Source organism: Castor canadensis, chromosome 7 (assembly GCF_047511655.1).
Source record: "Castor canadensis chromosome 7, mCasCan1.hap1v2, whole genome shotgun sequence".
NCBI lineage: Eukaryota > Metazoa > Chordata > Mammalia > Rodentia > Castoridae > Castor > Castor canadensis.
Genome location: NC_133392.1, coordinates 126,805,173 through 126,827,376, shown reverse-complemented (window position 1 = coordinate 126,827,376; position 22,204 = coordinate 126,805,173). Strand labels below are relative to the sequence as shown.

The 22,204-nt window shown below is 46.4% G+C and overlaps 1 protein-coding gene across 1 annotated transcript; it reads left to right on the top strand.

Moving 5' to 3' along the window:
• Window positions 1–40: 40 nt before the first annotated feature.
• On the top strand, window positions 41–19,826 carry LOC109680517 (cytochrome P450 4B1-like). The gene is given in 14 exon segments (XM_074080213.1): window positions 41–4,060; window positions 11,695–11,836; window positions 12,012–12,056; window positions 13,300–13,427; window positions 14,202–14,326; window positions 14,582–14,733; window positions 14,876–14,982; window positions 15,702–15,892; window positions 17,604–17,737; window positions 18,525–18,584; window positions 18,635–18,641; window positions 18,694–18,774; window positions 19,172–19,197; window positions 19,200–19,826. Coding segments are annotated over 14 exon segments (1,527 nt in total). The 5' UTR covers window positions 41–3,886; the 3' UTR covers window positions 19,355–19,826.
• The last annotated feature ends 2,378 nt before the right edge of the window (window positions 19,827–22,204 follow it).

The following is a 22,204-nucleotide window of genomic DNA, read 5'->3' as shown; positions in this document are numbered from 1 at the left end:
TTTTTGCTAGTTTGGGATAAAGATAGCTATGCAGAGAGATTCCTAGCATTGCTTCCTTGCACTTGTGTATTGCAACCTGCATTGGTTCATTTCTACCAGACCTCCTTGCTGCTTCCTGGTTCTCTTCCCAAAGTGACCTCTGTCAATTTATGATTACTTTATTGAGATTACTTTGTTAAGATTACTCTTCAACAGGGAGCAGATCAACCACATTCAAGTTTTAGGTTTCCTTTCCTTTCCCTTTTTCCCATGCGTGTTCTCCCTTTAGTGTGTGATCCATGTCCAATAATATTACTGCATTTGTTTTGGGCCTATAATCTGCATATGAGGGAGAACATGTGAATTTTTGGACTTCTGAGCCTGGATAACTTCACTTAAGATGATGTTCTCTAGTTCCATCCATATACTTACAAATGATAAATTTCATTCTTCTTTGTGCTTGAGTAAAATTCCATTGTGTATAAATACCACATTTTCTTGATCCATTCATCTGTTGTGGGGCATCCTGGCTGTTTCCAGAGCTTGGCTATTGTAAATAGTGCTGCAATAAACATGGGTGTGCAGGTGCTTTTGTAATAACTTGAGTTTCATTCCTTCGAGTGCATTCCTAGGAATGGTATTGCTGGATCTTATGGCAGATCTATGTTTAGTTTCTTAAGAAGCCTCCATAATGTTTTCCAAAGTGATTGTACTAGCTTACATTCCTGCCAGCAGTGTATGAGGGTTCCTTTTTCCCAAGCATCCTTGTCAGCATTTGTTTTTGCTATTCTTGATGATAGCCATTCAAACAGGGGTGAGGTGGAACCTTAATGTGGTTTTGATTTGCATTTCCTTTATGGCCAAGGATGATGAGCATTTTGTAATGTGTTTTTTTGGCCATTTGGATTTCTTCTTTAGAGAAAGTTCTGTTTAGTTCAGATGCCCACTTTTTTATTGTCTCATTGATTTTTGGTAAGATTAGTTTTTTGAGCTCTCTGTATATTCTGGTTATCAGCAAGGATTTTCTCTGACACTGTGGGTGGTTTCTTCAATTTAGAGACCATTTCTTTTGTTGTTCATAAGCTTTTTAATTTCATGCAGTCCCATTTGTCCATCTTTTCTCTCAGTTGCTGAGCTGCTGGAGTTTTACTGAGGAAGTGCTTGCCTATTTCTATTGTTTCCAGGGTATTCCCTGCTCTTTCATGTACTAACTGTAAGGATTCAGGTCTGATATTATGGTCCTTAATCCACTTTGAGTTGATGCTAGTACAGGGTGACAGGCATGGATCTAATTTCAGTTTTCTGCAGGCAGATAGCCACTTTTCCCAGCACCATTTGTTGAAGAGGCTATATTTTTTCCATTGTATGTTTTGGTGCCTTTATCAAAATATGTTGGGCATAGCTGTGTGGATTTATATCTCGGTCCTCTATTCTGTTCCACTGGTCTTCATACATATTTTTGTGCCAGTATTATGCTGTTTTTATTGCTATGGCTCTGTAGTATAGTTTGAAGTTTGAGTATTGGGATACCTTCAGCATTGTTCTTTTTGCTTAGTATTGCCTTGGCTATTTGCAGTTTTTTGTGTTTCCAAATGAACTTTAAGGTAGATTTTTCAATCTCTGTGATGAATGTTATTGGGATTTTGATGGGAATTGCATTGAACATGTAGATTGCTTTTGGTAGTATAGCCATTTTTACTATGTTGATTCTACCAATCCATGAGCACGGGAGATCTTTCCATCTTCTGTAGTCTTCCTTGATTTCTTTCTTCAGTGCATTGTAGTTCTCTTTGAAGAGGTCATTTATGTCCTTCATTAAGTTTACTCCTAGGTGTTTAATTTTTTTTTGAGGCTATTGTAAATGGAATTATTTTTCTGTGTTCTTTCTCAATTTGTTCATTGTTGGTATATAGAAAGGCCACTGATTTTTGTAAGTTCATTTTGTATCCTGCTACACTGCAATCTGTTTATGGTGTCTAGAAGTTTTGGGGTGGTAAGGCCAATCCTATTTTTAAACTCAAGGCAGTAAATTCATGTTGTGCTGTAGAAGGGGGGAATAAAGAAAATGGATGCTGTGAACTCATTCAATCAACGTCCACTTTATTCACTTAACCCTCTCTAGGCTAGCCCTACTTGCTTCCAGGTGAATCCCATATGGTCTTACCAGGGATCATGGCTGTTTCATCCAGTTGGCACCCCCTCAGGCTCTTCCCCAAACACTCCTTTCACCACAATACCAAGCTGGGACCGTGCTGATGCACAAATTCACTATAAAGTATGGAAGTCTGCAGTTCCCTTATTTTCTGACTGGGGTGAATTGCATTTTAAATGGAGCATCAGTATGTTGATCCAATAAAATGAAGCACAGATGTAGGATTTCAGGAAGTGTGACAGATCAATGGAGAAGTTCCACTCATCATATTCTGTTCTTGCTTTCTCTGCCTATGGGTAGAACTAGATATGCTACCTCCTTAACAGGGAGGAGGCTTAGTCTTCTCTGCCAGAAGGGGCGAGGAGGTCATGATGACATTTCACCATTCTCTGAGTCATTACTTGCCATCTGAGTTCTGAGATCTGAGTTCCAAGTCCACATGTGTCCTGGTTTACTCTTCCCACCTCCCTACCACACTTGGTCTTTGCTCTCCTCTCCCTGCTGGGAAGCTGGCTTCCACAGACTGACTCCCATAGGATCCCTTGCATTCTCATTTCTGGTTGGAGTTGACTGATAGGAGACACCAGTAAGAGACAGAAGATAGGAGAGAAAAGGGTTTGGGACATTACTTCTTGGTTCCTTTCCTGTGCCAGCATCACTTATCATCCTGTTCCCCATAAATGCAGCTTCCACCAGGTTCTTGGAAGACTGTTCTTCTCTTAGTTCCTTAAGCCTAGGAGTATTGATGGATTTCCTGCTCTTGCTGGTCTCTGGATCCCATCTTGTTTGATGCCTCATAGTTCTGACTATCCTTCTGAAAGGAACCTTGCATCCAAGTTTCATCTGAAACACCTGAAGTGAATTCTGTGTTCTGCTGGGGCTCTGACTGATACAACCCAACACTGAAGAGAGGAACAGAAGACACCCTCTGGAAAGGCAGGTCCCTTGGTCAAGTTTGTTCTTCAAGAACCCTGTCCTGTGGCATTGAGGACAGCTACTGCCTTGCTGTGCAACTCTGGACATTTCCCTACCCCTCTCTGGGCCTAAGTAACTCCATCCAAGAAGGATTAAATTTGATGATCTTTTCTAATCACTCTGAAGACAATATTCTATGTTCCTAAGTGTCGAATGTGTACTATAGTTTTAGGGGTACAGTTAGCCCTTTTCTGACCCAGGAGCTCCCTTCTGGGGCTGTAATTTCATCCCTGAAGGTGCCTCACAAAATAGGAGTTGAAGCATCATGAACCTGGCAAAAATGAAGGGGACTTCATTTTTGAATGAAGGGCTTTCTTATAAGAAAGCACAGGCAAACCAAGCCTCAGTTTCATTATTTGGGAAATAGGACAAAGAGTGAGCACCTATTATTTCCTTGTTGATGTTTGGGTTAAAAGAGATAGTGTGTTAAAAAGTCCCTTAAACATACAAGGTGCTTATAGGAAATGGAAGTTCTTATTATGGCAATGACTACACCTAGAATTGCCCTCTATTTTCTCCTCCAAGAAACCTTGGTGGGCTTCTTTGAATCCCACTACCTTGTTTCTCTTCAGACAAGTTTGGGAGAAGCTAGCCAGTCCTCCTCCTCTGTTGTCTATGAATTTTGAGATTGCTATCTCCACCCTATGGCCCAGCCTAGGCTGCTGCTGTCTGCAGGGCGTGGCTGGGGGTGGGAACTGGCAGGATGCCTAGGTTTAGAGTTTAAGAAAACCCAGGGGCTTCTGGAGGCAGCCTGGAGCCTGGGCACTGCAGCTTGCATCCATGGTACTGGGCTTCTTCTCTCTGAGGCTCTCCCACCTGTGGGCTTCTGCAGTGATCTTATTCATAGGCTTTCTCAAGCTCCCCCGCTTGCTGCTGAGGAGGCAGAAGTTGGCCAGGGCTATGGACAGCTTCCCAGGACCCCCCTCCCACTGGCTCTTTGGGTATGCCCACGAGGTATGTAGAGAGAGTTAGAGAAAGGAGCCAGCTTCCCTTCCTTTAGAGAATCAGGCTGAATCCCCTGAAGGCTCGGGAGGGAGGTGATCCACTTAGGCAGAGGCAATCTGCTTTCCCACTGTATTGCTCCCTAACTCCTACCATTCATACTGGTTTCAGAAGCAGACAGCACTTCAAAGTTGGAGCCCAAGAAGACCACAAATGCCTTCCCAACTTTTGGAGGGCTAATGTTCAGACTATGGTATGCCAGAGGCTTGGTTATGGCATAGGGAGGAAACCAAATTCACATAGTTTGACAGAACTAGACAATCATGTTTAGAGCTTCACCAGTGTTGTTTTGACCTGTGAAGTAAAGATTCCATTACTAAGGAATAAAACAAAGGTAAAGGTAGACATAAGTGCTATCTCATGGGAATGAGGATACTCGCTTCCAGATTGGGAAATAGGGGGTTCAGGAGCCATGTCATCTTCCTGGGTTCAGATCCTGCTTCATCCTGCTGTTTCAGCAACCTAGTGGGACCACCTTAGCATCTATTCTCATGAACTCCTCCTACCATGGAGATCCAAATAGCCATTTTTGAATACAAGGCAGGGGAGTGGGTCAACTGGGAGAAGCAGATTTCTGGGCCCACAGAGAAATTCTAATTTGTCAGATGAACTAGGAGTCTAACACCCTTTTCCCAACCATAAGTGTTTATACCTGAAGCCAGGTTTGGGAACTCCAGTACAGATGCCAGAGATGAAGGCTCAGAGAGGGGATAATTTCTTCTCCTACTTCTTGAATCCACTTTCTTCACCCTCTATCTGGGGAATTGCCTCTCCTCTGTGATTGACACTGGGCATGAACTTGACCTCTAGGCTTATCTTTCCCCTTACAGATAACCCTCCAGGGATAGCCTAGTAACCTATCTCTATCCTGGGAATATCTAAGGTCAGAAAGGGTGGATTGGAGAGAGAATTGGACCCTGCCTATGTTTTCAAGGAAGTTACTGTCTAGAAGACAAATAGAAACCAGAGCCTTCCCTCTCCCCATGCCTCCCCAGGATTCCACATCAGCTCCATTTTTTTCATCTCAGCACTTGTTCCTCTCTCCTACTAGTCTGTAGACTCTGGAGGATGGAGATCTGGTCTGATTCATCCTTGTGCCCTAAAAGTGCAGCTCAAAGCCTGCTATAGACCAGGCATTGCTGAATGAATGAACAGAGAATGTCTGAGTATGGAGGGACATCCACAGAGGACAGAGTGATGGAGAAGATAAGTGGAGGTATCAAGGTGGGGTTTGGGAGGGTCTTTGCTGAGTATGGAAGCAGAGTCAAGGGAAGATTGAAATCTGACCCTAATGGAATATGTGTGGTATTTAGGGAAACTTTCAATCTTTTCCTCTTTTTTTTTAGGTCATTACTTGAACTATTTATTTATATTATTTTTATTTGAATAATTAATTTGTTTGAGTGTTTCTTTCTTTATTAATGTTTTTATTAGTACTATATTTATACAGGGGAATTTGTTGTGACGTTTCCACATATACAGGTATTATACACTGGTTTTGTTTATCGTCTCTGTTTTTCTCCCTCTTCCATCACCCATCCTTTTCTGCTGTGCCCCTCACTTCTACCTGCCCTCAGCCAAGTTTTTCCTAGGACAGGGATCTTACTCCCCCACATCTTCATGCAGGAACTGGCTGAGCTCTTCACCTCAGTTGTTCTTGCCCTCATCTTGGGAGTGTACTAAAAGCCTGGATTGCAGCCTAGCTCTGGCTTTCTGGCACCAGCACAACTATCTGGAGGGCTTTTGCCTGACACCAGGAAGGGAGTGCAAGGATTAGACGGGTGCTCTTGAGTACTACAAAGGTTTCCTGGGGAACCATTTGACACCAGTGGTACAACACCACCCTGCATTCCTCCAGAGCTTGGCACCTCTGCTGTTGGTTGAATCCACACCTGAACCTGAGCCAGGAGAAGGGCAGGGTAGGGATTAGTTTCCCTAATGTAACAATGACGAAGTTGAAATTCAAAGGGGTGAGGTGTTTACTTAAATCCATATAACAAGTAGCTTAGGAGTCAAGTCAAAGCTGGGCCCAGGAATCCTACATTTTAATTCAGAATATGATAAGTCCATAAAAAGTAACTGAAAGTTGATCCCTACACCCATTTAGAATGAGCATTGGAAGAGAAGGAAGAATATTGGTGGGCAATGATTTTGGGGGTATGAAAGAGCTATCCATCAATATTAATTTCTTCTTTCTTGGCCTCCAGTTATAGTGTGGAGGCCCTGGTAGCATCTACCTGTCATCTTACTCAATTTTAAGAATGTGTCCCCTTGAGGCAGGGCAGATCCTATTCTTCTGGGATCTTTCTCTCTCCACTCTGGGGCTTGAGGAAGACTTTGCACATAGCAAGAACTCATTGTAGGTCTAAGTTTACAGCCTCTGGGAGGGCTGACAAATCTGACCTCTGTGTGTGTGTGTGTGTGTGTGTGTGTGTGTGTGTGTGTGTGTGTGTAGCAAGGAATACTATTTCCCAGCCCAAGGAAAGGTGATCCCTTGAGATTTCTGAGGCCTCCTCACTGGCCCTACCCATTGCTAGAAGTCCCCTTGACTTTGTGTTGGATAATGAGGACTCTTGGTCACTATATTTAGTACACATTGATCATGGGCTTTTGCTGGGTAAGTCATTTGTACTTCCATTTTCTTCTTGATAAAATGGAGAAATCATCTTTACTTTTCTAGGTTATAAGAGAATCAAAAGGGATAAAGTACAGAGACTTAGCAAACTGCTCAGCAGACAGATGTCAACTGTTAAATCATTGTAGGGGAATTCTTGATGCCAAACATCCTGATACCTTGGTTTCTTTTGTTCTCTCTTGCTTTCATATCAAGCTGGTCTTTATTCCTTTTTTCTCAAGCAACTAGCTGATAAATAGCTCCATAAGGAGGCAGGGTGGCCAGGATGGAGTGCAAATAGGAGACAGGGTGCCAAAGTAGAGGACAAACAGGAGAAGGGCTAGGGTAGAGGGTAAATTATCAGTAGAGGGCCAGGGAAGGGGGCAAATAGGGGAGAAGAAAGTCAGGGTGGCGGACAAATAGAAGGCAGGGGGCCAAGGTGGAGGTGATACAGGGAGATGTTGAGGAGTAAGCTAGTGGAATAGGGAGGAGTGAGCAGTAAAGTAGGCCAGGTCTTGGTGTGGAAGCAGAGGAGAGGGAAAAGGCATCAAGGCCTCTGCCATAGATATGAGAGTGTCAGTGAGTTCCTTTTTATCTACTAGGAAAAAAGAGTCAAAGGTTGCCCTTGGCTTTGTTAAATTGAGACATCAGAGCAGAATTTGGCAATGCCACCTGAAAGCAGAAAAGAACTTTGAGCCACAAGAATGAGATTTGGGGGATTTAATCAAAAGAAATGAATTTCTTTTTTTTTTATTTTTTATTTTTTTTCTTTTATTATTCATATGTGCATACAAGGCTTGGTTCATTTCTCCCCCCTGCCCCCACCCCCTCCCTTACCACCCACTCCACCCCCTCCCGCTCCCCCCCCCTCAATACCCAGCAGAAACTATTTTCCCTTTATCTCTAATTTTGTTGTAGAGACAGTATAAGCATTAATAGGAAGGAACAAGGGGTTTTGCTGGTTGAGATAAGGATAGCTATACAGGGCATTGACTCACATTGATTTCCTGTGCATGGGTGTTACCTTCTAGGTTAATTCTTTTTGATCTAACCTTTTCTCTAGTACCTGTTCCCCTTTTCCTATTGGCCTCAGTTGCTTTTAAGGTATCTGCTTTAGTTTCTCTGCATTAAGGGCAACAAATGCTAGCTAGTTTTTTAGGTGTCTTACCTATCCTCACCCCTCCCTTGTGTGCTCTCGTGTTTATCATGTGCTCATAGTCCAATCCACTTGTTGTGTTTGCCCTTGATCTAATGTCCACATATGAGGGAGAACATATGATTTTTGGTCTTTTGGGCCAGGCTAACCTCACTCAGAATGATGTTCTCCAGTTCCATCCATTTACCAGCGAATGATAACATTTCGTTCTTCTTCATGGCTGCATAGAATTCCATTGTGTATAGATACCACATTTTCTTAATCCATTCGTCTGTGCTGGGGCATCTTGGCTGTTTCCATAACTTGGCTATTGTGAATAGTGCCGCAATAAACATGAAAAGAAATGAATTTCTATATCTGCATTGAAACATGTGGGGATCTGAGGCATTGGAAGGGAGGTTCAGAGGTTGGGACACCTATCAGTATCCAGGAATGGGAGTTTCTAATACTAGATTTAGAAAATTTGATGCTGAAGCCTCCTCCTGGTTGCTGCTGTATCTGGTTCTCTTAGCTCTGGTGGGCCTGCAGCAGTAAAGGCCAGCCTTCACAAGGCACCTTTTTGATATCACTGTAAACCATGGAGAAAACCATATTCTGTATTTCCAGTTAGTATTGAGATGGGTAGCATTTTCATTCCTTGGGACAGAATGAGGGGCAGATTTAGGGGGCAAACATGATATATATAAACACATGTGTATGAACTTGAGTCTCAGTATCCTGGGTCTGAGGATGTCATGTAGAGATGTCTGTGGGTGTTGATGTTTGGGAGTCTCAGGATAATGATCAGCTGAGATGAGATGTTGAGTGAGGAAGAAAGGTAGCAAACGTGGGCATGGGAGAAAGTGAGAGCCTCCAGAGAGAAGGTGCAGGACAGAAAGAGGCCCAAGGTAAGACTTGGAGGAGCATCATCCTTGAGGACGCACAATGAGGGAGTAGACACTGAGAGGGGCATCAGGAGACAAGGAGGACATCCAGAAAAGAGCAAGAAGGAGTCAACTGTGTCACGGCAGCTAGTAGTTGTCAGCGTTTAACACCAGGGAGGGTACTGGACATATCAGCAGGAGCAAGTGGTATGATGGGAACTGAAGTGGGAAGAACTCCTTTGAGAAGTTAGGTTATGAGCCAGTGATAGTGCATACCTATAATCTCAGCACTTGGGAGGCAGAGGCAGGTGGATGAATAGTTGTAGGATAGCCTGGGTTACATAGCAAGACCCTGTCTCAAAGAAACAAACAACAAAAAGCAACACTGAACCCCCCAGAAAAAGTAACAACAAAAGAAGATGTTTCTGAAGGAAGGAAGAAGGCAGGTCTCAGTTGACAAGGAGGGGTTGGGGGTGGAACTAATGAAGTTTTGTTTCCTTTTTAAATTTCTCATTCTCTCTCTCTCTCTCTCTCTCTCTCTCTCTTTTTCTCTCTGCAATTGGGAGAGACTGGATCACATTTTAAATGTTGGTAGGAGAGGAAGTACTCCAAGGGGGTTGGATAGGCCTGGAGGACTTTACTAGACTGGTGGAGAGGCTGAGTGCAGGCCAGGTGGTTGTGCAAGTCTTGTGGCTGACTTTTGGGCTTTCTTATCTGATGGTGTCTACCTTCTCTGCAAGGTGGAGCAAGAGTCATCAGCTGAGAGTGGGAATCAGAGGAGTAGGGGGGCAGTTGGGAAAAGAGAAATTTTTGAGAGGCAGATTATGGATAATGCTACGGAACTTTCTAAAAGGTGTTTCTGCTGATCTCTGTTTAAATAGCACCTCAGGGAGGCCTTCCCTGACCCACCTGACCCCTGTCTACTGTAGCAGATCCACACCTTACTTCATTTTTCTTGCAAGAGTTATCACTACCTGAAATCCTACTATTGATGTATTTTGTTCTTTTTTATTTGTTTTCTCCCCACTTGAAATGTAGGCTTGCAGGAGGGGCAGGGCTTTGTCTTGCTCACTATTACATCCCCAGGGACTTGTAACACCTGGTACATAGAATGCTCAATGTCTATGTACTGGAAGAGTGAATGAATTCTTTGGGAACCAAATTTGAGGCAGCAAAACCACTCACACAGGCTGAGGACTAATGACTGCATCTTCCTGGACCCTTAGGCATTTTTTGGGCCCCCTGTCCTTCTATCCTCTTAGGTGTCTGAATGCTCTCCTGTACTCCCCCTCCAACTGGTCATTCTTGGGGCTGGAGTTCATCTTTGGATGCTGAAGACAGAAGAGGTGTTGGGGCTAGGGAAAAACTAGCATCATGCCTAAGTTTTGGAACCTAATGCCCTGGGGATGATGCTAGTTTTTTGAATTTGGACAAGGCCCATCATCACTTCCTATGCAAAATGTAGTTGGCTAGGAGAGTCATAGTAACCCATGTTGATGTCACCCAATGATAGGCAAAACAGGTAACTCCAGATCAACTGGCCAAAAGCCTGAGCAGCTTTGTTGACAGGAAAGACAGCAGGAAGAGCCTCAGTCAGGATCCCTGATCTGCCCTAAGTCATGTGGGACAGTTCCCTTTGGTCATAAGTTGCACTCTTTCCACCTATGAAGAGAGTTCATAGTTTGAATAGACAATATGACATGCCTTTCTGATCTGCTTCTTGGAGAAACATTTACTCAGACTCTTGGAAAGCAAGAACATCCTATTGTTTATTCCTGGAATGGCCAAAAAGGAGTGCAAGTGAGAGGCTGGGGGGATGGGGCTGGAGATCCGAGTTCAGTGAATTATCTCTACACTCTACTTTTCCCCTGCTTCCTTCCTCTGGACAAAAACAAGCTGGCCCAGACATCCTAGAAAGTGTCCAAACTCAAGGGATCTGAGGATAGTCTGAGGCATCCTGTTGTGTAACCCAGAGGATCTGGCGAGCAGCCACATGTCCTCCAGAAGGATGATGTCCCAGTCCTCTTGGAGGGGTTGTAGCCATAGCTGTGAGGTCAAGTGCTAGAAGCTGTCCTTCCTCTCCCTGGGTTCCTGGGACAATTAGGGCAAATAGGGGAAATCTAGGCACTGGGAGGCTGTGGCAAGCTGTCTGTGATTAAGCTCAGAAACAGTGTGAGCTTAGGGTCTCCTGTCAATTGGTAGGGATGCTACAGAAGGGAATAAACATGGCTGAAACGGAAGAGAGTAGTGCTCAGATGAACCAGACCAGTCAAAGGCTCCTTCCACCTTTGAGATCCTGTGATTCAGGATTTTCTGTGACTTAAGCCTTTCCCTGACATGTCCAGTTGGATTCCCTGAACTTGGTAGGGGTAAGGAGAAAAGGAGTGACCAGGGTGATCAGAAAAATGCTAAGGAAAACCCAGGAGGGCAGATAGAAAAATAAGAGAGACATAGTAAAAGGAGTAATGCCAGGGATACCAGCTAGAAAGGAGGCAAGTTCAGAAGGTTTCTCTCTTTCCTGTGGGCAGAGGTAATTTTTACCCTTTTTCCTCTCTTTGTCATTATCTGTTCAAAAATGATAAAACTCTTGTAACCACCTGGAGTTAGGCTCAGGATTCTGAGGGATGAATCTATGCTGAGAGTACATTAAACTGTAAGGATGGCTGGGGAGAACAAGAACCCAGAGAAAGCAAAACTGGTAGTTGCAGGCCAAACTAGGCCAATTTCCAAGGCCTTGAGGGTAGTGACTTGGGTTAAACAAGGATCCCTTAGCAGTGACTATAAGCTGGTATGGGCACTGCACCAGAACTATTCAGGACAGGGACTATGCAACAGGAGGGAGGGAGGTCCCAGGCCTTCCTGGGCAGTATACTTCCTTCCCTGCCTAGAGACCTGGAACCTGGCTGGTGACACTGGGTTCCTGAGTGGTTCTCACCTTCTATTACCATTTCAGATCCAGCAGACCAGGTGCCTGGACAAGGTGGTGTCCTGGGCCCACCAGTTCCCCTATGCCCACCCACTCTGGTTTGGACAATTCATTGGCTTTCTGAACATCTATGAGCCTGACTATGCCAAAGCCGTGTATAGCCGCAGGGGTGAGGTTTCCCTGGGAGAGGGTGGGGCTTCCTGTGAGGGCTCAGGAGACAATGTGGGAAAAAGATCAGGATCTGTGTCCAAAGTCTGGGAGGAGGATGGCCAAGTCCCCACCCTGCTTATCAACAAGCCTCTTTTTGGAACTCACTGTTCCATCTGACCCACCTCCTTCTGCAGACCCTAAGGCCCCGGATGTGTATGACTTCTTTCTCCAGTGGATTGGTGAGTGGAGCACCTGCCTTCTGGCCCCTCCCTTCCCAGTTTTGAGTTGGGTGACCAGGATCCTGCCCTGCCCTGCCCTCCACAGTCAGTTGTCCCATCAGCTGGACAGCCTGGCCCCATGTGTCTGTCATAAGTCAGTTCTCTGTAGCGAGACAAGAGGAGCAGGGGAGCTTCTAGCTGGCATGGGAAGTGGGGCCAGTCACTTTCTCTACTTGGGTCTTCATCTCCTCCCCATTTTAGGCAGGGGCAGGGCTCTGGGGAATGTTTGGGTATGAAGAATGGCTTCTTGGAGTTGCACCTACAGGAAATTTTGGTAAGTGGTGCTGTCCAGGGAAAGTGCCTGAGGAAGGGTGTGGTCGTAGGACCATGGTTGATGTCGCCAGAGGCTGAGAACTGTCTGGGTGACTGTAAGGCCGACCTCAATTGGGAGATGAGGCTGGGCAGGGAGGGACTGGCCATCCTTGGCTGTCAGGATTAGTACTGTCGGTTTATGTTGAGGATGGGTGGGAGCCACTGATATTTCTGAGCCATGTTCTTATGCTTCTTAAAGTCCTTGCTTTACCCATGATCTCCAGGCGTCTCGGCAGCTTCCTGAGAGCTAAGAAAGGGCAGGGCAAGAGGAAGATAACAGTAACAAGACTGTTTACTCAGAGAGTAACACAAGGAAGTCCTTTTGTGGACTTCAGTGAGTCTTACTCTCTCCTCATCCATGAAAGGGAGGCTAAAAGGAAAGACAAAATGAGAGGCAGTTTTGAAGATAGGAATGCATTTCCAAGGCTGGGTGTGTGTAGGGGCAGGAGGATAGGGCCACAAAGCAGAAACATGACAGATTTCTCCCAAGTCCTGAAGCTGTGGCCACCATTTCAGCAACTTAGAGCCAAGACCCAGCGGGCTTCCCTCCTGCCTTGTTGTCCCTGGCAGCACATCTTCTGTGTCTGAGTCCAGTGACATATGACACAAGTTCTTGGAGCCCAGGCTTTGTGGGTGCAGTTGAGACGTAGAAAATGAGTCATCTACCCTGAGGAAGGAGTTTACTTAGCCAAGAAGTGCTGCCTCCTCTGTGTCCTGAGGTCTTGGCAGCCTGGGGATGGGTTAGCAGAAGACAATACCTGGTCTTTCCAATGGCTCACTTCTGCAAGGCTCAAGGATTTAGGATGGGAGGTGGGCATCCTTGATCTTAACTGCCACGGGTGGGGCAGGATTGTCTGAATTTCCCAATTCTCCCTCTCCCATCCCTTCCCAGGAAAAGGCCTTCTGGTTCTGGATGGGCCCAAGTGGTTCCAGCACCGCAGGCTGCTGACACCTGGCTTCCATTATGATGTGCTGAAGCCTTATGTGCCTATGTTTGCTGACTCTGCACGTGCCATGCTGGTGAGCTCCCTGCAGGAGGTCGTGCACCAGCTCTCTGCACCCTCCTTTTGCCCTGGGTGAGGGCAAATTATTCTCTGCAGTGGGGAGGATACCTTGAGGTCCTGTCCACATTTTGCCTGCAACAGTGGCCAAAGTCCTGCTCTGCTGTCTCTTACTGCATGCCACTGCTGGCTGGGTGCTGAAGTTCATCATGCGCTCTTTCTTGCCAGCTAAAGAGCTCTGGGAGGCTGCAGAAAGTCCCCTAATGGAGCTGATCTGAGGGCTGCTTATATTTGAGAGTGTCAGAAATGCCCTTTACATCTAAGGATCAGCTCCTTTTTTATTGTTTGCCTACCACAACTGCCTAAACTCATCTTTAAGGCTCATCTCTAAGAGGCATGTTAGACCAGACTTATAGTCTCAGGGCTGGACAATAAACAAGCTAGTATTTCACTTTGTAGGACACCCTACCTCACCCCAGCATTACTACAGGCCTGATTTTTAACACACACTGTGCTGGGAAGCCCACCACCTCTCGGTCCCCTGCTCCTTATATCTGCCCTATCTGGGAGAAAGTGTGTGATGGACTACATCAGTCTGCTGGTTCTGCCCTCTGAGTCTGATACCCAGAAGCTGTCCACCACACATTCCTGCAGGATGGAGGGCGGGAAAAGGACAGGGTGTTTGTGTGGAGTGGGGCTTGGTGGTGGATGATTAGCTCCAGCAGTCCTGGAGCACAGGGTGGAGTACTTAGCCCAGTTGGTGCTCACATTGCCTCCTATCTCTGGGTTACAGGACAACTGGGAGAAAAAAGCTCAGGAGAATAGGAGCTTTGACATCTTCAGTGATGTGGGTCACATGGCTCTGGACACACTCATGAAGTGCACCTTTGGCAAAGCGGACAGCGGCCTGAGCCACAGGTCAGGGGCACCTCCCAGGCTGTTCAGAAGGGGGAGCAGGCAGAGTTCCTGGTCATGCCTGAGAGAAGATACAGGCCTCACTCACGGTGGAGAGACACATTTGGCATTAGTGAGGAGGCTTAAGGGAGGGAACAGGAGGAGCAGGAATCCTCTCCCTCTGCTGTGGTTGGGTGGGATTCCTGGAAGGTAGACGCTCAGGGATCTGTCCCCCAGTCAGTGTCTGAGCTGCTCCTCCCTGCACCCCCTGTTGTACAGGGACAGTGACTACTACCTGGCAGTCAGTGACCTCACACTGCTGATGCAGCAGCGCATTGACTCCTTCCAGTACCACAATGACTTCATCTATTGGCTCACTCCACATGGCCGCCGCTTCCGGAGGGCTTGCCAGACAGCCCATGACCATACAGGTGGGCCTTTCCCACAGGGTCCACCCCTAGGAAGCCTGGGTTCTTCCTCTGGGATCTTCTGTGTCCCTCCTAGTGCAGGACTTCAATTCCCCTATGGGTAGGGGATGGTTCCCAGGCAGTGACACCTGTGCTCCTGGACCAGACCAGGTCATCAGGAAGCGGAAGAAAGCCCTGAAGCATGAGAAGGAGCAGGAGAAGATTCAGAACCGAAGGCACCTGGATTTCCTGGACATTCTCTTAGGTGCTCAGGTGAGTGCACATGTCCCACCAGAGGGTTGGTTCCAGAGGGGTCCTCAGACCAACATTCTAGGACCGATTTACTGCTCAGCAGAAGGGGCTGTTAACCCTCCCTCCAGCAAATATAACCTATTTTTTGTCCCATGACACCTGCCAATCAAGGTGTAGAGATGCAATTGTGTATGGCTGGGTTGTGACAATAAGAAACTGGGAGCCTTGTCATATGGTAGCAGCCTGGAGACATTTCAAGATTTCTAAGATTCCTTAGTCTTGGCATTGTAGGATCTTCAAATTCAGATTTTGTATTCATTCCTTTTTTCCTTCACTCCATAAACTCACTGAGCACATATCCCGAGGTAGTTCCTGTGCTAGGCTACAGAGATGGGAAAGACCTGGCTCTGTCCCCCAGGTGCTTACAGTCTAGTGGAGGAGTTAGTAGGCAGATATTGACAAAGATCTCTTCCTCTTCTGATTGGCATTCTGGGTGCTAAGTTAGCAGAGCTTTCAGTCAGGGCTGGAGAAGGACACAGGTCTCTTGGCCAGAGGGGTCAGGGAAGGCTTCATGGAGCAGGCTAGGTTCAGAAGAAAATTAGGAATCTGAGGGCAGGTCCTAACCCCCAGTCGGCCAAGCAGCCTTCGTGCCCTCTCTCAGTCCTGCATTTGAAAACTAGCACAGAATTCTTGGCATCTACCTGAAAGACCTTGAGCTGCCCCATTGTGCCTTAACCCAGGATGAAAGTGGGACCATGCTGTCAGATGCAGACCTTCGGGCTGAAGTGGACACATTCATGTTTGAAGGCCATGACACCACCACCAGTGGTATCTCCTGGTTTCTCTACTGCATGACGCTGTATCCTGAGCACCAGCAGCATTGCAGGGAAGAGGTCCACGAGATCCTGGGGGACCAGCACTCCTTCCAGTGGTGAGTGAGGCTGAGGGTGAGCCAGTCCATCTTGCTACTGGATAGAATAGAGAGGACTGGGAGAAAAAATGGAGGAAATGAAGGATGAACAGAGATAAGACAGCTGGGAGAGCCAGTCCCTTGCCACCTGCCTGTGGTGGCAGCACATAGTCTCCAGATTCCACACTTCTAGCCCTGACAAGGGAGAAAAGACTGTTTCCTAAACAACATCACTTAATACTTTCAAATGTTTCTCCATTTCTTGTTCAAGTCTGAAGTCCTGAGCATGACACTGAGTGAATCAACCTCTCTTTGTAGCATGATTTCTGGGAATCGCTCACAGGCTTCCTCCACTGCCTCCTCCCCCTTAAGCCTTTGCATCTTGTCAGGCACCTCACCTTTCTGGGCTCCTCAGCTGCCTTCAGCATAGGGCTAGGCATACACAGAGGTGCAGAAAATGCTCAGTCAATGATAGAATTTGGGGAATGGAGTTCTCCATTACTCGTTATTATTGGTTAGATGCTGGAAACTTTCCAGGGTGTCCAGCCTTGTGCCAAGTGCTATCTAGGGTACAGGTGGGAAAAGGAGGAGGAGCCAAAACTGAAAATCGAGAGAGCCAGATATTCTAGGCTGAGAAACAAAGTGAATATAACCCGAGACAGTGGGTTAAGCTTTTTTTTTTTTTTTTGGCATTTCTGATGTTTCAACTTGGGGCTTCACACTTATGAGTCAGGCACTCTATTGTTAAAGCCATGCCTCCAGCCCTTTTGCTCTGGTTGTTTTGGACGTAAGGTCTTGCTTTTTTGCTCAGATCTGCCTAGGCCATAATCATCCTGTTTTAAGTTTCCCACTGCTGGGATGATAGGCATGCACCATGCCCACTTTTTATTTCCATTAAGATAAGCCTGTAAACTTTTTTCCCAGGCTGGCTGTGATCCTCCCAATGTGAACATCTATCTGTTGAGATCCTCCCAATCTCAGCCTTCCAAGAAGCTAGGATTGTAGGCAACAGCCAGCAGTCCCTGGCTGAGTTAAACATTTAAAATAAATTCCCTTAATTCCATCTAGAACTGGAAACAACTTAGAGGACAATTACTCAATAAAATAGTACAACAAATGAAAAGTCAGGAACTAGGAGACATGACTTAGAATTTAGGACTCTGTAATAATTTATTACACAGTGTTACAGCTGAGCCTCACATTTGGATCTGAGCTTTCTAGTGGCCAAAGAGAAAAGATGTACACACACCCACACACACACAGACATGCACACACACCCACACACGTGCACGCGCACACACACACACACACACTTTATCATTATTCACTCAAATAATTCATGAATATTCAATCAGCATGTATCAGCCCCTGTACTTTCCATTTCAAATCCACAGGGGAAACCAAGCAGAACCTAAAGAACTGTCACCTGTGGGACTTCCATGGACCCCAAGAGACAAAGAAGTGGAAGTGACCCTTTGATGGTTGGGTGCATATATCTTTAGGGTCCTGTGCTTTCCTCTCCTAGCAGTGAAGATGAGAAGCTGGAGGGAAGTGGAGCCAGTTCCTGGATTTGAGTGGACACTCTGGCCTGTTCTTTATCTGACTCTTGGATATATGGTGGTGGTGAGGGAGAAAGGTGATATGGTTGGTGAGGTGGTGAAGTTTGGGCTGGGGCTTGCCTTCTCCTGGGACCCTGGTAGTCTCAATTCTCAAATGTTTTGTGTTGTGTCAGGGATGATCTGGGCAAGATGATCTACTCGACCATGTGCAGCAAGGACAGTTTCCGCCTCTACACACCTGTACCCCAGGTGTACCGCCATCTGAGCAAGACTGTCACCTTTGTGGATGGCCGCTCTCTACCTGAAGGTGGGATGGGGTGGTTTTGGAGGTAGAATCAGAGTCCTCTGGATGCTTCTCTGACAATCCCAGTGCCTTTGACCAAATATTTGCACCAAGAGCTCAGGCTCTGTCTTCAGAGAGCCCTGGGTCCAAGTTCCAGCTCTGGAACATATGAAGTTTCCTTTAGCTTTAAGCCTCTGTTTCCTCTTCTGAAAAATGGGAGTGAGAAGAGTACCTACTTTTAAAGGTTGCTATCACAATTACAGAGACAATGTTTAGTAAGGCTCTCTTTTTACCACCGTGACTATCCAGGTTGTTCTTTGTACAACTTTAAGAGGATGACTCATGTTAGCTATGATGCTGTGCAGTGTGTAACATGTACAACTGTGGCTTCATAAAGAGTGTTTAGGCCTGTTTCTGACTTGTAGTAATCACCCAGTGAATGGTAGTAATTACTATTGATATCATAATGTTATGAACAATAACTTCCTGAGAGTTAGTTAATTGAAAAGCAGAAAGGCTATAATAATTCTTTGCCTGTCCTACTTTGTGGCTGGTTGAGGTCATTTCTCCTTTTTTCTTCATTCCACAAATATCTGTGTCAGATGTTATGCTCAGCTCTGGGGCTATGGGAATTAGGCCCAGATGGTCAAAGTATTTGATGAGCTGAGTGATGAGATAAATCAAGAGCTCGTCATTACTGGCAGTGTTCAGATGGGGGCTAGTGCCCTAAGAGGAAAGACACTAGGGAATATGTGGAGACTGCTCTGGAGGCCCCAGATCATTGGTCACCAGGCTTCTTTTCTGTCTGCAGGCAGCCTGATCTCTCTGCACATCTATGCCCTCCATAGGAACAGTGCAGTATGGACTAACCGTGAGGTACTCCATGTCTGAGCCTGGAAGTCAGACAGAATGGGGAGGGAGCACAGGAGTTACCCTATGCCAGGATCTGGGGAGTATTTAAGCAAGTCCTGTCCCCTTAGGTTTGACCCACTGTGCTTTTCCTCTGAGAATGTGACTGGATGCCACCCCTTCACCTTCTTGCCCTTCTCTGCTGGCCCCAGGTAGGGAAGGCCCAGCATCCCCAGATCTTCAAGATAAAGAGAAGGACATCATAGGGGAGGCATCAATTAGGGTGCACTGTAATGAGGGGATCATGCATATTTTGTGCTATCATAATACAAGATAAATTTCAAGTACCCTCTTGTTATTATATTTCTGTCTCTGAGAAGTGGGTGACGTGGATGGGTCATTCCAGGAGAGACCCCCAGGCCAGAACCTCAATGTGAAGCTACTCAGTTAGGGGCCCTCACTGTGCTCTCAAGATATGTTTCTTTAGTCCAAGTCAATCAATATATTAGCAAATTATGCATCCAAAATAGTTATTGGCCACTAACAGCACTGAATTTCATCACTCTGGACATCCCATGGTCCCATGCCTCTTTGTGCTGCTTACTCCAGGAATTGCATTGGGCAGCAGTTTGCCATGAAGAGATGAAGGTGGTCACAGCCCTCTGTTTGCTCTGCTTTGAGTTCTGTCTGAATCCCTCCCAACTGCCTATCAAGATGCCCCACGTGGTCCTGCGCTCCAAGAATGGTATCCACCTCCATCTGAAACCGCTGGGCCGTGGGTCTGGGAAGTAGCTCTGAAGAGAGCAAACCCAGACAGCCTAGGCTGTGCCCTCTTACTGGGCACTGGCCTCCTAGATTGAATGTGGAGTAGTTGTGGCTCCCTACTCTTCAGGAGGCTTGTAGTTTGGGAAGGGCAGTGTCTCAGAGAACAGTGCCTTGTAAACATGCATGTTAAGAAATTTTTGTTATTCATTCCTCCTCAAGCATTTGATGAGCACCTAATTTGCTTTGAGAAATTTCATTTAGCTCCCATAATCTGCAGTCTTTCTAATGTACAGCAGAAACATACGTTTCGGCCTTGGAGACTATTACTGAATGCAATGGACACTCTGCCTGAGATTCACAGTATCTCATGGTGTGGGAGAGAAGGACAGCTCAGGGTGTTGCCTTTTCATTGAGATGTGTTTCTTCTTTTAATATAATGGACATAAGGGAAAATCACCTGACCCACCACTATACAAAATAAAGATTAATATGAAGATGGTTTCATGAGTATGTCTTCTGCCTCTCTGGAATAGGTCTCTGTGGAGTTTCTGTCATTTTTAGTATTGGTATCTCATAGTCATTTGGTGCTCTGCACACTTAGGGTTTGACTGGGAAGGTGGCAGAGTGACATTACAGGGGAGTTCCAGGAAGAAGGAAGCCCCCCTTGCATCAGGCCTTGAATCATGGGTGAGGTATGAAGGACTTTTGGGGAGGGCCTCAAGCTGTGGGCCAAACAATGACTTAGAGGTCTTTCCCTAGTAAGTCCTGTGGCAGCTGCTTGGTGACTGTGGGCACAAACACCTCCAGGGATCAAGGTCTAAGGCCACTAGTCGGCTCCAATTCAGGAATTAGATATATGTAGAAGAAAGGGCCCTGGAGACTCGGCTAGGGGACAGGAGAGAGGAATTCTAGTCCTGGGACTTGGTGCTATCTTGATGGTGCCCTGAAGGATGTGCCATTGGGAGATAAATCCTTTCTGCTATTGATAAGGTAATCTTATAAGACAAAGGCCACAGCCTTGGTAGGTCTGCCACCAGCCATCTGTCTACTCCTGCAAGGCCTGTTAAGGCCCAGCCATTCCTGTTAATGGAATGCAGAAGACTCAACCAGGGTGTGCCTCTCAGCTGTCAGCCCTATGCTACCAACTTCCTCTTCTGTCTTGGCACCTGTACAGACTGTCCTCTGTACATGTGACAATAAGGTTTCAGCAGTCATCACCCGGGAGCCAAGCCTAGAGGTCATTACTTCCTTGTATTCCTGGGTGGGACCTGAGTTTAAACTGCATCCAATGTCCATATCTCTTTAAATCTTTACAACTCAGGCAGTCACCAACTATGGACTGGGTGATGGTGCCCCTGATCCTGGTGGGAGGAGGGCATGATCTCATATCAATATTAAGAGAAAGGACTTGAGAGACACACATGTAGGTTGAACTGTGCTGAGGTCTCCTGATTCTGGTGTCTTCTGATCAAGACTCACCCTAGGTTGTGTGTCAGTGGGAAATAGAGTCAGAACTCGGACTCCACTTACAATAGTGTCAAAGAGGAGGGGAGGATTCCTTGGGGATAGAGTGTGGAGACTGGGACTGATGAGCATCACAGTTGAATTCTGAGTGTCATAAAATGAATTTACTTAATTTTTCTAGCTCTCCAAACACATCCCTTCTGCCTACTGTGATCCTGGAAATGCATGGGCAGAGTGTGGAGGCAGCAACGGGTGTACACAGGAGTGGTTTACAAAAGTTCTTTATGTGTGGTCACAGGTGTGTGTATGTGCATGTGTGTGTGTATTTGTGTGTGTGTGTGTGTGTGTGTGTGTGTGTGAATTAGGCCTGGGTCTTGCCCATGGCTTGGAGGTATCAGAGTCACTTCATCACACATACACCCCATGGAATCCTGTGCTTAAAGCACTTGTTTTTGGCTGGCCACCAAGTATTATGAGTTCCTATTGTCCCGTGCTCTCTGAGCAAGGCCAGCATGAGCCTTCTATACCATTTGATGAACATTCTGTCCACGACACTCCAGACTTTCACTCCTGCCCCACCAATGCTCCCCTCTCCCCTCAGTGAAGCACTGAGCCTCCAGCCTGCCATCTCCTGCCCCTCCTCAGAGCAAGGCTGATCTATCCTAGTGACCTGGAAGGCCAGAATCTTAGGAAGGAGGTCCTGGCTGTAGGTACTGACTTTGAGAGAAGCCCTTGCAGGAAGTAGAACGTGGCACAGCAGGGAAGGCAGGCAGAGGATTCCAGGCAGTACAGTTTATGGCATCAAAGACCCTGAGCTAGGAATGGCTTGCGGCATCAAGGGAACCTGTGCTCAACACAGCAGCAAGAGAAGCAGGGTCTAGTTCCAAAGACACTAGTGGAAGTAAAGGCACTGGCCCAGGAAAACTGGTGGGAGTGCATAAGGGGATGGCCTGGGTCTCAGGTCTTAGGGTCAGGAACACAAGTACCCCGTCATCTTCCTCAGTGCCCAGTCTGGGAAAGCAAGGAAACATCACAGGACCGTCCTATAGGGTAGAATCTGCTTGAGATCTGACATCCTATATTACTGGCCTGACCCATTTGCCCACCTGGGCTCCTCCTGGCCTTTGTTGGACAAATGTCCACTCTCCTGAGCTTCCTGAGGAGCTTTCAGATCCTAGGTGTGAGGAAGGCTGACAGGTGATTGGTGATATGACCAGCTGGACTTTCAACTCATGTCTTATTGGGTCTGTGAGGAGGAGTCCCAAGCTTGTAAGTCATGTCAGAACAAGCTTGTAAGTCTATCCTGCTCAGCTTAAGAGGAACTCTATCTGGGATTTATTCTGGAAAGTTGTGTGAGGCCAGAATGAAGGTCTGGTCTCTTTCCTGAACAGGTGTAAGCTTCTCCCTTTGAGT